Source organism: Barbatula barbatula, assembly GCF_947034865.1.
Source record: "Barbatula barbatula genome assembly, chromosome: 17".
Lineage (NCBI taxonomy): Eukaryota > Metazoa > Chordata > Actinopteri > Cypriniformes > Nemacheilidae > Barbatula > Barbatula barbatula.
This window is the reverse complement of record NC_136780.1, coordinates 13,865,422-13,882,248: the sequence shown is the minus strand read 5'-3', so window position 1 is coordinate 13,882,248 and position 16,827 is coordinate 13,865,422. Positions and strand designations below refer to the sequence as shown.

General features: G+C 37.4%; 2 protein-coding genes and 1 long non-coding RNA gene across 5 annotated transcripts; 2 read left to right on the top strand and 1 right to left on the bottom strand.

Annotated features, from left to right (window-relative positions):
- The first annotated feature begins 60 nt into the window (after positions 1-60).
- Positions 61-9,166, top strand: ap4b1 (adaptor related protein complex 4 subunit beta 1). 3 transcript variants are annotated; one of them, XM_079477806.1, is made up of 11 exons: positions 61-286; positions 929-1,059; positions 1,555-1,779; positions 2,225-2,355; positions 2,900-3,047; positions 3,156-3,652; positions 4,543-4,626; positions 4,843-4,946; positions 5,998-6,205; positions 7,242-7,514; positions 8,019-9,166. In XM_079477806.1, exons 2-11 carry the CDS (start codon positions 947-949, stop codon positions 8,435-8,437), a joined length of 2,202 nt encoding a protein of 733 aa, XP_079333932.1. In that variant the 5' UTR covers positions 61-286; positions 929-946; the 3' UTR covers positions 8,438-9,166. The 3 variants fall into 3 exon arrangements, with proteins under 3 accessions (XP_079333932.1, XP_079333931.1, XP_079333930.1); XM_079477805.1 differs by lacking the exon at positions 61-286 and adding an exon at positions 518-655 and having other exon boundaries at positions 791-1,059; XM_079477804.1 differs by lacking the exon at positions 61-286 and adding an exon at positions 528-655.
- On the bottom strand, positions 6,795-9,478 carry LOC306906421. The gene is made up of 3 exons (XR_013787833.1): positions 9,341-9,478; positions 7,985-8,134; positions 6,795-7,493 (listed from the first exon to the last, which is right to left on the bottom strand). It is a non-coding gene; the product is annotated as an uncharacterized lncRNA (long non-coding RNA).
- Positions 9,371-15,284, top strand: LOC306906420 (alpha-1,3-mannosyl-glycoprotein 4-beta-N-acetylglucosaminyltransferase C). Its single transcript, XM_079477807.1, has 4 exons — positions 9,371-9,647; positions 11,926-12,040; positions 12,273-12,384; positions 12,524-15,284. Exons 2-4 carry the CDS (start codon positions 11,945-11,947, stop codon positions 13,660-13,662), a joined length of 1,347 nt encoding a protein of 448 aa, XP_079333933.1. The 5' UTR covers positions 9,371-9,647; positions 11,926-11,944; the 3' UTR covers positions 13,663-15,284.
- The last annotated feature ends 1,543 nt before the right edge of the window (positions 15,285-16,827 follow it).

Below are 16,827 nucleotides of genomic sequence, written 5' to 3'. Positions count from 1 at the left end.
GCCCCTAGCGACAGACAGTGAGAAACTCCCAATCTACTACACTGTCAAAATAAGAGCACTGGTACGAGGGGTTTTTCTTTTTAACTCACGTAAAAGAGGAGAGGGATAGTCCACGCTAAAACGTCACAGTTTTGGGGTCATTTTTTGACTACCCCCGAAATCTCAGTTGCTAACGTATAATATCTTTCTTTGTGTCCAACAGGACAAGGACGTGTGTACAGGTCTGGAACCTGTACACACGTTTGTACAGGTTTGTACAAACGTGTGTACAAACCTGTACAAACAGGTTTGTAACATTTTAGTTTGTAACATTTTAGTTAGTTTGTAACAAATTACTTTTTTTAATTGTTCATTACAATTAATATCAATCAAACTGCAGTTGAGTTGTTTTAATCAAGTAGTAATAACTATAAAAATTCAGGTAAATGCACAATAAATCACACTAACAACATGATAACAAACTGTTCATTTGTTGACGACTGTGTGCCTTTTATTTTGAAACTACAAAGTGTTTAACGGAAGTAGTCGCAGTTATTAATTCTGGCTTCCAACTTCCTTAGTAATATAAACAGACTCATCTGATGGTATACAACACTTTGTTATGATGATTACGTTGCTCATTTTACACTTCCCAGTTTAGGGTTTAACACTTAAGGTATGATACTTTAATTCTTTGTGATTGCCTGTCGCGTGTAGTCTAAAATATATTGTATTTGTCCATAACTTAGATCTAAAAGTATTGATCTGTCACTGTGCTGTCAAACTTATGATCGCTTATGTTGTTTATTAGAATTATTGGAATAAAACCGGAAGACATCAACAAATATGATGAAAGTAACTGTTACAGTTCAATTATTTCGCAACGCTGACATGTATGGGATTACTGAAAGAGATGACGTTTAATTTGACAGCGACCCTTTTGTGTCAGGTACTTGCGGAGAGCAAAATGCCGTATTTTGGATCCGAGGAGACGGTGAAGGAGCTCAAGAGAGCCCTGTCCAATCCCAATGTCCAAGCAGACCGTCTCCGCTACAAAAACTACATCACTAGAGTCATCAGGTCTGTAAAGTCTCATCTGTCTTTTTTTAAATAAAAAAGAATCATAATTTTGCAGAATAAGTTATATTTATTATAATATATTTAAAGATATTTCTTCTATGTATTCAAGTATTTTATTTGTTTTCATCTTGCATGAGCTGTTAAGTGGCAAAACGGCAAGGGAGTTTTACCATAAAATAAATACTTATGCATTTAATTTGAGGTTTTCTGAAGCTTTATGTTCGGGCAAAAGCTTGACTTCCATTTTAGATTTGACAGAATGTTCAGTTTTGAACTATTCTACACCCACTTCTCATTGCTGGAATACACTACAAGACTTCATCATACACTTGCAGTCTTTTTGAAAGTTTCAGATAGAAACACGCTAAATGATCAAATCTGCAGACTTGCACACACTTTCTGCAATAAATCCAGACTGCAAATCTTAGCAAAAGTCTCGTAGTGTACTTTAGACAGAAAAAAAGGTGAAATATCTCAGTCATGATTTTTTTGTAGGTATATGACGCAGGGTTTGGACGTCTCCTCTTTATTTATGGACATTGTGAAAGCCAGTGCCACAGCTGACATTGTTCAGAAGAAGCTGGTGTATCTGTATATGTGCACCTATGCAGGTGACAAGCCTGACCTTGCATTGCTGGCCATCAACACTCTCCGTAAGGACTGTGCTGACCCTAATCCAATGGTGCGAGGACTGGCTCTGAGGAACATGTGCAACTTCAGGTTTGTTTTGTTTTTCGTTTTATTTGTTTTGTCGGGATTATAAAGTCATTATGGAAGATTACCTTTTACCATCATTCACAGTTATAATAATTTTTCTTTAAAAAATCAAATAGTACTGTAGATGTTAAGAAGACAAATAAAAAAGATTCTTCCCATTAACTTCCTAAAAACTACACAGAATAGTGTTGTGGTGGCATTTCACACTTTCTCACAGGTTCTTCTAAATAAACTACCGTAAAACTCTTCTTGTTTTGTACCGTAAAAGTCTCATTTTGTAACACATGAAATTGTTTTGAAACATTTTTTTTGCGGTTGCCACTCTTTGTACCTTTTTGGGGGACTGTGAATGAACAAAAATGGATGGCATGGGAAATTTCCACAATAAGTACTACGTGCCCTTATTATTATGCTGTTTATGTACATTTTGTTTTGTTTTATTTCTCAGAATGCCGGGAATAACAGAGTACATAGAGCAGCCCATTGTCGCTGGTCTGCGTGATAAGGCCAGTTACGTAAGAAGGGTGGCAGTTATGGGCTGTGCCAAAATGCACAGTCTTCAGCCCAACATAGAGATAGGTACTACCAAGAACTCATTTCCATGTTTAAATTTGCCTTTATAATTAGATAATTTGTTTACATTTAGTTGATTTTAAATATAATTATATTATGTTTGTGTTTCTAGTTAAAGAATCAATCGTGGCATCTACAGAATATAACAAAGTAACAATTACTTTCATATTAAATAATATTTTTATTTTTATTTTAGACCTTTACATATATTTTCACTTTTTTGAAGTGCTTTTATACAAAAAAAAGCTAAGCCTGCTGGTTCAATTTATAATCCACTCTATTTTAATAGAGAAGGGTTCTAAGGGAACCAAAAACAGGCCAAACTTTACATTACTTGTAGAAAATTTTGTTTCTTTCATACCTTTTTAGCGGTTTTGGTTCAAGTGTGACAGATTCATTGTTATGTGGTTTACACCCTTTTTTTCCTGGCTCCTGTAATTCTTGTCTCCTGCGCAGGGTGTAGACAGTCTCACTGGTTTACTGCATGCAGCCGTACTATGGATGTGTAGTGTCTGCTTTATTAATTCTGTGCTGGATTTGTGTTTTCTAGATGCCAGTATTGTAAATGAGCTGTACGCTCTTCTGAGAGACCCAGACCCTGTGGTTGTGGTGAACTGCCTGCGTGCCCTGGAGGAAATCCTCAAGGATGAGGGGGGTGTGGTTATTAACAAACCCATTGCTTATCACCTTCTCAACAGGTGTGTTGTTTCTGGCATTACATTACTTTTGATATACAATTATTGGTTATGACTTGGTTAACGACGTTCATTCTTGTGGTTGAGTTTTTGTTGTGTTTCTTTCTTCAGAATGAAGGACCTGGATAGCTGGGGGCAGAGTGAAGTCCTCACCTTCCTGTTACGCTACCGTCCACGCAGCGATAACGAGTTATTCGACATCCTCAGCCTACTGGACGCTTTTCTCCAAAGCGCCCACGCACACGTCGCTGTTGCCACGCTCCGCCTCTTCCTTCATTTAGCTGCCGCCCACCCTGCTGTGCAGGCCGACGCCCTACGGCAGACAAGCGGCCCACTGCTGACCATGTGCGGTTCTATATCACGCGAACTTCGGTTTGCTGGCCTCGGTCACGTACAGCAGGTCATGCGAAGTCAGCCGGGCCTTTTTGCACCACATTACAAACGCTTCTTTTGCGCTTATTCAGAACCAAGTTATATTAAGTTTCGCAAGATGGAGATCCTGGTGGACCTGGTGAATGATGAAAACGTGACTTTGGTTTTAGAGGAGCTGAGAAGTTACTGCACGGATGTGTCTCCTGAGCTGGCCCAGGCTGCCATTGCTGCTATAGGTACGAGATGTTAAATAATAGCAAACAATTATGTTGCAGTTCTCACCTGAGTTGCTCAAAATACATTATATCAAGGGGTTTAATTTAAATGGAATTGGCCACACCTCCCCCAACTCACAAAAGGAAGATATTTGGAACAATGTTAGCAATGGACATAATTTTTCTGGGACATCATTAGTCTTGCGTAGAAACTTGCGCTGCTTTCTTTGGCCAAGGCCCGCCCAAGAGGCCATATGACTGACATGTAAAGCAACAAAGCACATGTCGTTTTGTGCCGCGTCATGTTTAGAGGCGTGGAAATGTCCCCACAGTACCAGACCGGTGTACATTCACAAACGTGTCAAAAGTTAACAGCAACAACAATGATTATAAGTTCATGCCATGATCCTCGCATACTTTTAAGAATAAAGCGTTCAGTCAACCGTGATGAAGTCTTATAGCAACCGTTGTAAACAAGACAACTTGGATCAAGTTAGATCAGATTTCTTTGTATTGTTTCCAGGCGGACCATTAAAGAACACGACAAACACGTCTCTTATCATGTATACACATTGTTTCTTTATCGTTAAAAAGCACTACACTTATTAAAGTATTAATGTTAAAAGTAAAGGTCTAGTTATATTACATCCTGTTTGTTGCCACAATTCAAATTTAAAAATATAAATATATAATAAATATATTATTAATAAAACAAAGTGATTCTCAGTTTAGTTCTGTATTGCACACAACCTCTTTCTGTCAAGAACGAAACAAACATTTGAACAAACTTATAAGTTCTAGAAGAATTTATTGAGTTCTACAACGCTGCCAAGTTGGAAATCCAGTGACCAAAATTACTATTATTTTTATAGCCAAATGTATCATTTAAATCAAGTTGTGTTTTTTGGCAGGACGTATTGCGCGGATGTACAGCGAGAAATGTCTGGATATCCTGACCGGACTGCTGGCATTGAAACAGCAACACATCACAGCAGGTAACAAAGAACGGTCCTAAAGCTCAGCTCAACTGCCTTCTAAATAACGACTCAAACAAACAGTGTTTACTTTGTACATTTCTTTCTCAAGGTTACTACTATTGTTAAATACATTGGTGAGGTTGTGGCTATTTATTCTCCAGCTCGGATGACAAATGTGTTTTAGTTTAGTAATTCCTCCTGCAGTATCTCTAAGCCGACACTTTCTCTTTTTAGCCGTGATACAGACGTTCAGAGATTTGGTGTGGTTCTGTCCTCAGAGTACAGCCGCTGTATGTCAAACCATTGAGGCCTGTGTTGATTGTCCTCAAGATAGCGAGGTGAGTCGGGCTGTCAAACCATTAATCGCGACTTATCGTTTGCAAAATAAAAGTTTTTGTTTACATAAAATATGTGTGTACGGTGTATAATAATTATGAATATATAAATACATACACATACATGTAAATATTTAAAAATGGATGTGTGTGTAGTTATGTATATGTTCTGCCTCGTCTTGTCAGGTTTTTTTAGTCTTGGGGCAGGATCATGACAGTACCACGTGTTTTGTGTGACGAGAAACACAGTATTGTTGGTCACAAAATAATCTGCGTTCTCTATGGTCTTGTCTATTTCCCCGCCCTCTTGTTACCTTGTTAATTTAATTTAATGGTTTCATGCCCCTCACCTTTTCCCTGCTTGATTGGTTATTTATTTTATGCCCTTGTATTTTCTGTCCTGTGCTTGTTCGTTTTGTATTGCTCACCTGTGTGCTTTATGCATTGCGAAGCCAATGCGAAGCCGTATCTTGTTCCTATTCCTCGAGTCGTGTCAAAGTAAGCCTAGTCTAGTCAGTGTTAGTCTATGTCAAGTGTCAGTTTAATCCGTCTATGGTCCTGTTTAACCTGTAATTATTATTTCTGTTGTTTCTGTTTACCCTTCGTTGGTCTTTGCTTTGTGTTTGTTTAATAAATCATTGTTTTTCCCGCATTTGGGTTCTTCTCCTGCTACCATGCATAATTGTTATACACACTTCTATTTAATGTAAACAAAAACCTTTATTTTGAAAACGATTCGTCACGATTAATCGTTTCACAGTCCTAGAGGTGAGACGATTTACCCACTGTTTTGTTTTGACCATCTACGGTAATGCTGTATGCTGCATCATATGCAGGTCGGTAATGCGTCGTCCAGGCGTCTAGTAAGACATTGGAATCAGGCAGTCAAACTCTAATTAACTTTTATTAGCTCGATTGTGAAGTTGCTGTTGACCAATCATATTCAAATATAAAAGACAGCAGTGGTATACGAATATTCTTTACTTTTCCAGATCACTGAAAATTGTACACATATTTTGGACCACCTTCAAACCAGAAATCTTGTTTCTCTTAGGCAAAACAGGCTTTGCTATGGCTGCTGGGAGAACATGGTGAACAGATCAGTAGCGCCCCCTATATACTGGAAGTGTATATAGACGGGCTGAAAACAGAACTCTCTTCATCAGTGAAGATGGAGCTACTGACAGCTGCAGTGAAGATGTTCCTCTGCCGTCCCGCTGAGACTCAGGACATGCTGGGTCGACTTTTACATCACTGTATTGGTATGTAAAAGATGTTCAAGGTTGATGGAGTGTGATTGAAGAAAAACAAATACATATTTTTGTTGAGGTTGATTCAGATTGATGTATTATAAAATTGAGTTAAGAGAAAGTAGGGAAAAGGGTTGTAGTGAATGTCCCAGTGGTTTTGTCCTTATAGTATAGGGCTGTCAAACGATTAATCGCGACTAATCGTTTGCAAAATAAGAGTTTTTATTGTACATAAAATGTGTGTGTACTGTGTGTAATAATGATATATATACAAAAACAGACACATCCATGTATAATTTTAGGGGGAATATTATATATTAAATATTTAATTTATTTATTATTCATTATTTATTTATAATGAAACAATATAAATTATATATAACTATAAAAATGTATATACACGTGTACATATTTCTTTAATATATATTTATATATATATATATGTATGTATTTATATATTCATAACTATTATACACAGTACACACACATATTTTATGTTATCAAAAACATTTATTTTGCAAACAATTAGTCATGATTAATCGTTTGACAGCCCTACCACTGTCACGTGTGGCGGGTAGAATCCAAAGAGCAAGACATGGCGTAATCCAACAAATAGGTTTTTAATTATAAATCCACATGAATTGAACAACACGACACCATAAACTCACGTACACAAAACAATAGCAGTCCACGAACTAAAGGGACAGACAGGCTTAAATACACAGGGGAACAGAATCAGGTGAGAGACTTGTTAACTAATAAGGACATCAGAAACCGAAGACAGAACCAAAAGAAATCAGAATATATCTGTGACAACCCTATAATGTATATTAGTCAGTATAGAACCAAATTAACTTTTTGACAACCATGAACATCCCCAATTCTCATTTCTGTGTTGTGTAATGTTCTCATTTTGTAATATGAATACTTCTTAAATTATAAAAAAATATATATTTTTACAAATGGTTCATTGTGCAAAATGTATTTTAGCAGTTTTGTCCTTATAGGTCACTTCGTTCACCATATTTGTCTTTTGGTTCACCTCCAGAGGAAGAGAGTGACATGTGTGTGCGTGACCGAGCTTTGCTGTACCACAGACTTCTTCAACAGGGAGTTGAACAGACAAGAAAAGTTGTGATGGGACCCAAATCTGATCCGTCCATGAGTGTTCTCATCGGTCACCATCAGGAACCAGTTAGTCAATGGGTCTCAATCTTCAACACTCTTGGACCGTTGTCTGCACAAGATTTATCCATTCAAACCCCCCTCATATCATCCCCCGGACAGCCATCGAACAATGCTGAAGAGGAGTTGTTGCCAGGTATAAGAGAATGAATCATTTAGAGAACACACTTAACTTATATATTATATTTAAATCTATATAAATTATAATTTAATAATGGAAAAATGATCATGATAGTTATATTTGACTATTATTATAATTATTATTTAATATATTATTTAATATTATATATGAAGAGTTTGGATCCAAAATGAGTATGATGATAATACATTTTCAAAAATCTTGTTTTTTTTATTGAGCATTCCAATTAATCTCAATCAAAATGCAGTTGGTTTGTTTTTATTTAAGCCATAATAACTGAAAATACAGCTAACTAACACAATAAAACACTATAAAAACATAACACAATAAAAACATGACTTTTTTAAACATTTTAAAATCTCATAATGGAACCAAACTCTTCTATACATACATATATATATATATACATGTATATATTCATTATTAAATATATATTACATTTTATATATGTATAAAAACAAGAATACTTATTTTCTCTCTCTGTATTTCTTTGATTTTCAGTAAGTGAAGAAGTGTCCCCCTCATGCCCAAAGGATGACCAAGAGGAGCTAAATCTATATCTGGGTCCTCCTCTATCCCATGAGGCTTTTGAGAGAACATGGCTGGACCTAGAGGTTCTACACAGGGAAACACTGAGTCACACTCGACCCAGAACCACTCCTGATACTTTACAGGCTGCATTACAGCTGGTGAAGATCCAGACTCTGGCCTTCACACCAGGGGACACTCTGCCGTGGAAGGCTTATCTGTACACAAGGGGTAATAGGACCCTGATTCTCGCTGAACTGTTGCAGGAGGACCCTGACAATGAAGGAAGACTGGCGGTCTCTGTCAAACAGCAGCCGCCAAACCAACATGCTGTTCGAGGTTTTGTTTCGATACTTAGCGGTGTTCTGCAGACTCTTAATGTTGACTGCTAAAATGATATCCAACTCAAAAATGCAGAATTGGACACATATTTTTGACCACACTGAGCAGTGAGCAGTAGCAGCCCCTCATACACTGAAAAGTGCAGCCAAACCATCCAGGACGATTTTATAATAAGACTGTTTTCTGTTGTAGACTGAAAATCTGTCAGACATACATTATACAACATTCAGCAACATGTGTAATTTACCTGTGCTATGTGTAACATGTGTAATTTACCTGTGCTATGTGTAACATGTGTAATTTACTCAGGTATGAGGAAGTTGGAAGAACTTAATCTCCGGTCACACAACCCTCAGAACTGAACAATGTCTAATCTCTGGTTTGCAATTCACAGATAAGACTAACGTTACAAATGTATCGTTTTTATTGAATATTGAAACATTGTTCAGCATTCTAGAGTTTTCTCGTTCAGCTCCACCTCTGCATGTGCCGCTGACTAAAACATAGTTTGTAAATTATACTGTTTTACATAAATGTAATAATAATAGTATAGTAAAAAGTATGTAAAATTGTGCCTTCAATACTATTGGCTTCTGGAAATACACCCTGAGGAAATGACCCGTGGTTTGGTAAAAGTGTAAAAGTAAAAACATGGCTACAGGCTGCTAACTGGTTATGTGTGATGTTTATAATGGTTAGGACCACGGTGGTGATTGCTATGGTTTCACTAAAGCATGTTTACTATTAAACAAAGATTAGTAACATATATTGTTTATCCCAATAGTTGGAATCTTAAATACTTGTTATTGTCAAAGTTTGACATGCCACATGCAATTTACACCATTAATATTAACTTTTCTAACATTTATATTTATTTTATTGTTTGCAATTATATTGTACACATTATTGTATGGCCACAATAAGACATTCAGCATGATGAAGGCTATACTTACAAGATCAACCCAAGTTTTTTCTATGAGGGTGTAGTTGGTAGTAGGCTGTACGTTGATGGCGTTGGTGACGAGGAACTAACTTCAACTAGACTTCAACATGCTAAGTAATTTCACCCAACCTTTGTCCGGATGTATTTACCTAGTCCACTGTCGGCAACCCGAAGCATTTTTCGCTCCTCAAAAGACGCTCTCGCCTTCCAGATAAGCAAGTTGAACTTCTTATGCGAAGGACGATAGGAAGTGTGAAAAACTCTCTGTGTATCAAATCCTCCATGAACGGATTATACTTGTATAGGTTGTGAAAAAGGTAAGTGTCTCTAAAAGTTCGTTGTGAAACTTCATCGTCTCTATTTCCACAGTTACGTCTACGCGTGTTGAGCACAGTAAAGTGCTTCTAGCTGCTGTCAATTGTTATTTGGGGGCATCGGACGCGACCACGCAAGTGACGGGCATCACGAGCGCGTGGCCGACGCTCGCGTGTGGGCATCGGATTTTTGGACTTTGAAAAACACGGAAAATGGTTATGCAAATGGTTATGCATGTTACCGTGTAATAGATCCAGATGTCTAGACACATGTTTCATGTTAACTTGCTGATCATTTGTATTATTAAGCACACCTTTGTAGTTCGGATGTCAATGATGACTAATGTAATGCGTGACCCATCATTGCTATAACCCATCACCCAGATATGGTGTGTATTCCATTGTGAATGTGCTTTGGTTTCACTGTGAATGCATTTCTTACTAAAAGTCAAGTATTATTGAAAGAACTTCAATTTAAAGTGGATGGATGTCTACAAGAAACAATGGTAGCGGTATACACAATACCAATAATAAAGGTATTGTTTATCCCCGATAGCACACGTATATCTGGCAGACACATATTTGACGTCTGCATTTTCATCTGCAAGACATTTTGCAGATGCTGTTTGCTCATCTGCACTACATCTCTGAGACGTCTGCTGTCAGATGTCACATAGACCTCTAGAAGATGTCTGTAAGATGTGTATGATTTAGAATGGATGTTTTCCAGATCTCCAGATGTACCTGTGCGATCTGGGTAGGTAGGTAGGTAGGTAAATTGACTACTCCGTTTAAATACACCCTATACACCTGCTCTATTGCCTTCCAAAATCTGTTGGAGGGTTTGGTTTAAATATATTTGAAGAAATGCTGCCCTGACTCATTTGAGTTGTAAATGAGGTAAAGGGATGTGACCACTAAAAAACATTCACTCATTTCTGCCAGAACCTGTTTCCACGGAGAAGTCCACCTTTGCTGTTGGTTATTATATGGTACAAAGAGCTTTTTGTACAATGTTTGCTGTCACGCCTGTTATGCTATATAACTGCAAACCTTTAAACATTTGTTAATGTTTGATGAAATCCTTCGACAGCATGAGCAGCTATCAGTTACCTCAAAGTCCCAATAAAGGCATACATTAAGAAATGTCTTCATTTATTACTCCGATGCCATGCAAGGTTTTATATAACACATTTTTCTGTGTTACAAAATATTTTGAGGAATGTCTCAGTGGCTTTGTGTTCATACACTGGAAGTCTTTTTTAATATAAAGCAGGTCATGCAGGTTTTGAATGACACCAGGGTGCATAAATGATGACAGAATAACAAATCTTGAACCATCCCTTCAAGTTGTAAGAGATGTTGGAGAAGCAAGTGAATAGAATTTAACTACACTAACGAACACTCAAACAAACACACAATGAAGGGTTTAACTGAAAGGCTGGACTGTTCTGAGATAGCCAGAAGTCATGTTGGTACAAGTTGTCACGTGTTTTGAATGTTAAGAATATGCCCACGTTATGTTTACGCTGTGTTACAGCTAAAACAAACACAACATGTTGCATTTGGTGAGCCCGTGTACAGTTGTTTGACGACAGGGCTCACTATCAGGTATCAATGCTGTCACAAAATGTTAACTTGTTTGATTGTAGTCAATACGTTTGTGTGTTTCCTTTACTGTCTTTATACCACGCTTTGGCTTCCAGTTGTCTCATAATGATGGAGCGAGTAGACATTATCCATAAACATGCTCCTCAGGTCAGCAGGCATGCTGTAAATATCAATGTTGAGCTAAATGATTCATAACACGCAATAAATTATTTAAAAATGGCCATGTGAATAATTAAACAACACAGCTACTGATTAAATATAATCAAACATTTTGGAAAAATAGCTGTGAGACATAAAGGTGTCACCTTTACATTTTACATGCTTTCACTTGAAGTTAAAGAGACAGTTCACCCAAAATGTTAAAATCGGTCATCATTTACTGACCCTCAGGTGGTTCCAAACCTTCATATTTGTATTTGTTCTGCTAAACACAAAGGAAGATATTTGTAAGATTGTCAGTAACCGAGCAGATCTCGCCCCCCATTTACTGCTTTTGGGAAAATAAATACAATGGGATTCAATGGGGGACGAGATTCTTACAAATATCCTCCTTTGTGTTTAGCAGAACAAAGACATTTATACAGGTTTGGAACAATCTAAGGGTGAGTAAATGATGACAGATTTTCAATTTTGGGTAAACTGTCCCTTTAAGTATTGTATGTGTGTTCAGAGACAGAAAAAGCTGGGGGATGAGATGCCATCTGAAAACATTGGTCCAGCTAGCGGCTGGTCTTTTCATATTGGCCAGCGTCTACATCATGCAGAGACCACGGTCAGAAAACAAGGTAAAACACTGTTTTCGTTTGATCTTTAACGAGAGAATTAAAAATAAACCGGCCGATTGAAAAGTACTTAACTAAAAGTAATGTAACCAAAAGTACTTACTTAACTTGTAGTTTGAATAATGCTGGTAACCAACAGCGCCGACATTCGCACATATAGAAAAGTATTTCTGCTCGTAAATCGGCTTTGTGTTTCACTGATGTAACAATAGTGATTGATGTATTGTATGTGCAGTCATTAACCTGGATCTGGGACAGAGAGACTTTGCCTGAAGAGATGGAGAGCCATTACCTGCGTTTCAATGTTTCCATTAAACTTCTGGCAGGAGACCCTCAGCACCCCAAGAGTAAATTTATCAATTTATAATATAATGGCATGCTCACATTTTTAATGTGCATGGGGAGCAAAGCACTTTACCATTTAATTGAGTAAAATCGTACAATCCGAGTTCCTTAAATGCAACCAGTTACTTTGTCACTTCGCAGAGTATCTAACAGTTGGACTTTCGTCTGTGAAGAGGCAAAAAGGCAGTTACCTTCAGAGCACCCTTAAGTCAATCTTCACTCAATCCTCTGAGAAAGAACTGGCTGAAATGGTGGTAGTCGTCCTTCTCGCCGACTTTGACCTCAACTGGGTCCAGGAGACCGTCCAGACGATTACGGAGGAGTTCTCCCAACACCTCTCCAAAGGCCAGCTGTTGGTCATCCATGCCCAACAAGGGACCTACCCTCCGCTTACGGGCCTGAAGAGGAACTTCAATGATGCTCCCAATCGCGTGTCCTTCCGTTCAAAGCAGAATGTTGACTACTCCTTTTTGCTCCATTTTAGCAGCAACCTCTCCCGATACTACATCATGTTGGAGGACGACGTGACCTGTTCCAGAAACTTCCTCTCGAGCATACGCAAGCACGTTCGCTCTTTGGACGCCTCGAAGTGGGCCACGCTGGAATTCTCCAAGCTGGGCTACATCGGGAAACTTTACAAATCGTGTGACCTGCCCAGTTTGGCGCGCTTTCTGTATAATTTCTACCAGGAGATGCCCTGCGACTTCCTGTTGACACATTTCCGCACCTTGTTGATGCAGGACAAACCCATTCGGTTTCGTCCATCTCTTTTTCAGCATATGGGCACGTATTCTTCTTTTCAAGGCACTTTCAATCACCTGAAGGATGAGGACTTTCTTGACGAACCCGCTGATAACCCGCCAGCAGACATTTACACGAACATTCCGGCTTTCACCACCTACACGGCCGACCAGGCTTATAACCAAGACTCTTCTTATTTCTGGGGCACGTCCCCTATCGACACAGAAAGCTTCTTCCTCGTGGCCTTTCACAAGCCGGTGCTGGTCTCCCGTGTGCGAATCCAAACGGGGCTGGACGAGAAAGATTTGCTCGCGTCTGCTGTAGTGGAGATCGGGAGGACTCTGGTGAAGACAGAGTCCAAGATGGAATGCTCAGGGTTAGAGACACTTGGATCACTTCAACAAGGAAAGTTCGATAAGTCGGATCTTGAACAACTGGTGAACACAAAAGTTTCGTGTGTTCAGATCCGAGTCACAGCCGAACAGTCAGACTGGGTCGTTATAAATAACTTTCAGATCTGGACCGCTAAGGCTGACTGATCGTTCGCATAATGCTGACAAAACTTAGAGAACATGGCAACATAAAATGTTTTGGATGGCACAAATAACAGTCTTACCATATGTTAATCTGTTTTGGTAATCTGTGTATGACAAAGCCTGCCATTTCATCGTAGATGGTCACCACAACTTCATCTTTGGATTCAGAATGATCAACATCTAGGCTGGACAAAAGCAGGCAAATATAGTTTACAAGTTTCTACTGAATGTTGATCAATTGTCTTTTCATGCATTTGAATTCAATGTATAGATTTAGTTAAAGTATACATTTTGTGTCATTGGTGTTGTAAGCTTTATTCTTTACAGGTCAAGTTACAGAAACCCTTTAAAAAAACATTTTAGGAGTCACTTGACAGAATTGTTTTTTTATAACTTTAAAACACTTTGCTCAGAAGGTACATCTCTGAATGTTTAAAACTAGTTATGTGGAAAAAACAGATTAGTTCATTTCATTACAAAACAAAAGTTCTATAAAAATGTATAACAAAAAAACTTTTAACTAATTTTAATGAATGTAGTCAGGGTTGTTCGAGGAAATAACAGCAAACAGGAAAGTTATACAAAGCGAATCCGCACAGGACATAAAACTAACTTTAAACACGTGGGTCTGTCATGACTCTGCCACAAGACTCTGAAAAGCAAGAGGAGGCAGATGTTATTTATTTTATGAGAGTTAACTATTATTAAAAAATGTGGATAAAATATAAAACATTACAGGTAAATTATTCTAACTTTTGAATAGTAGTGTTTGTTTATATAAAACCCTTGACCAACAGAGGCTACAAAAATCTAATATGGGTTTTATAAGCACATTGGAACACACAATTAAAAGGTGTTTATTATGGCTGTCAATGGATACAAAAATGAGGTTTATAGTTTGACAAAGTGGATTATCTTTCATAGCAATATGTGGTTGACCAGCTACCAAAGACATTGCTTTTTTAATTAAGAGTTTACGGGAAATTATACATTTTGAGATGCACTTTTTATATAAATGAATGTAAAACTAAATGTCAGAACGTGTCTGGTTTGATGTGACAGGGTGTGGGCATGATGTGTAAGAGCGAAAAAAGCATTCAAAGATTTAGCCAAAAGGTAAAGAAGGGAAAGGGAAATTTAATATTAAATTAAATACTATTTGGATCCCTGGGGATTGCACATAGTAAGAAACACATGTATAGTACAATGCAATGTAAAAGCGTCTGCCAAATGCATAGAATGTTTATGTAATGTGACTCTTCAAAAAGGGGGACCATTTGAAAGGACTTAGTGCCCCCTAGGGGTAAAGAGTTCAAAGTGCAGTTCTCTGTTAAATTGTCGAGACAGCATTTGCTCACAAGAACAACATGTAATGTTATTTTAAATGAACTTATATTTGCACTGTATATTTATTTCGAAGATTTATGTTTGTAATCACTCTTACATACTGTAACAGATGTTTATTTACCAAAGCGACTTGAGGTTTATTTCCATATCATTTTGAATCATCTGTACATAAACCGACTTAGAATACTAATACAGTTATAAATAACATAACTCATCTGCAAAATCATTGTGCAAATTTACAAGTGTTCACTTTTTTCCATTAAAATAAGTTTAACTTTATATCTGTAATGTTTTACCAGTTCTGTTTTTTGTCACCCTGTGATGTTTACTTAATCGCTTTATTTGTATAATATAAACCTAGCCATTCCACTAATATAACTCACGGTAAAATAACTGTGCACATTTAACCTGCAGGATCTCTTTAATAACGTTCCAGCCCAATCTGACACCCTAAAGTCTTGTCTTTGTGTTCATGTTACTGCTGCACTCTTTGACTTGTCACCCTCTGCTGGCCTGCACAGGGTTTGGTCGAGGAGACACTCGTAATAAAAAATAGGCAAGGGTCATATATCATTATGACCTAGTTTTTCTGAAGCAACCGGATTGTATCATGTTGCCCTCCAGCAAGAACTTTCATGTCCCCAGCTCAACGTGACCAGGCCCACTTGATGGTGAGTTTCGGCGAATGTAACAGATTGCACAACCAAACATAATGTCTGCAGTGCACTAGCCACAGAGAATGTTTCTGTTAGAAGGGGCTCAGGTAACATCCTAATTATATATGCTCCCCTGACCCTGTGATAGTGAACTAAACATACAGACATGCTTCAGTTACAAATAAATGGAGTCAAGGGCAAGACCCTCAGCCCCCCCCCCCTTCTTAAAACATATTTTTCCCATCATGATGCATTGCTGAGTTTACGTCAAAAATGTTATTGAAGGTTCATTTCAGGGGATTTGTACATTTTATGTTCTTTTTCTTAATTGGTGGCTATGTAGTTGTTGGTCAAAATTGAAGAGTTGTGTACTACAGATATAACTGAGACTGGTTTTGATTTATACCAGAATTCCTTTTAAAACTTTGTGGGTTGTGCTTTTGTCACAGCAAACAAAAAGTACAGTTAAACATCCCCAAGGTTTGATGTGAAAATGTGTCAGGAAACTTTTTTTGTGGTAACACTATTGGTTTTACTGAATTGATCAAATATGATTTGAATAAACCAGATTACATTACATTCCACTCATGAGTCTTTTGGGGTCCAAATAGTTTCTTAACATCTACGCCTTTACAGTACAACTGTACAATTAGTCAATGGCATAGTATACTGTCGTCATTTTTTAAATATTATCATTTAAATACTTAATTTTAAGATTTGTTTGGCATAAAGGATAGCATATTGAAATTTAAACATTTAATTTCAACAACAATTATTTTCCAATAAGGACTTGTAAACATGTTACATTTTTGTGTTTACCTTAAAAGTCACAAAGCATCGCCTTGATAGATCTATAGATATATTATCTTTGTCCGAGCTATTTTAAGACATTTATATATTCCTTGAATGAATTTGGAAGTATGAATACTGTCACGAACTGTTCCAACAAATCTATTTTATTTGTATAAATCATTTTTATTAGCATTTTCTCAGTACTTTCTGATACATTAGCATAAACTCTGAAATGTAAAGTGTGACCAATAATACTTATCTATATGAACATACAAAGGAATATATAAAATGTAAATACTATAGCAATATATGTTCTTCGTCGCATGGGTTTGCTTAAATAATAAATGTAGGCCATACACAAGTTCAAGTTCAT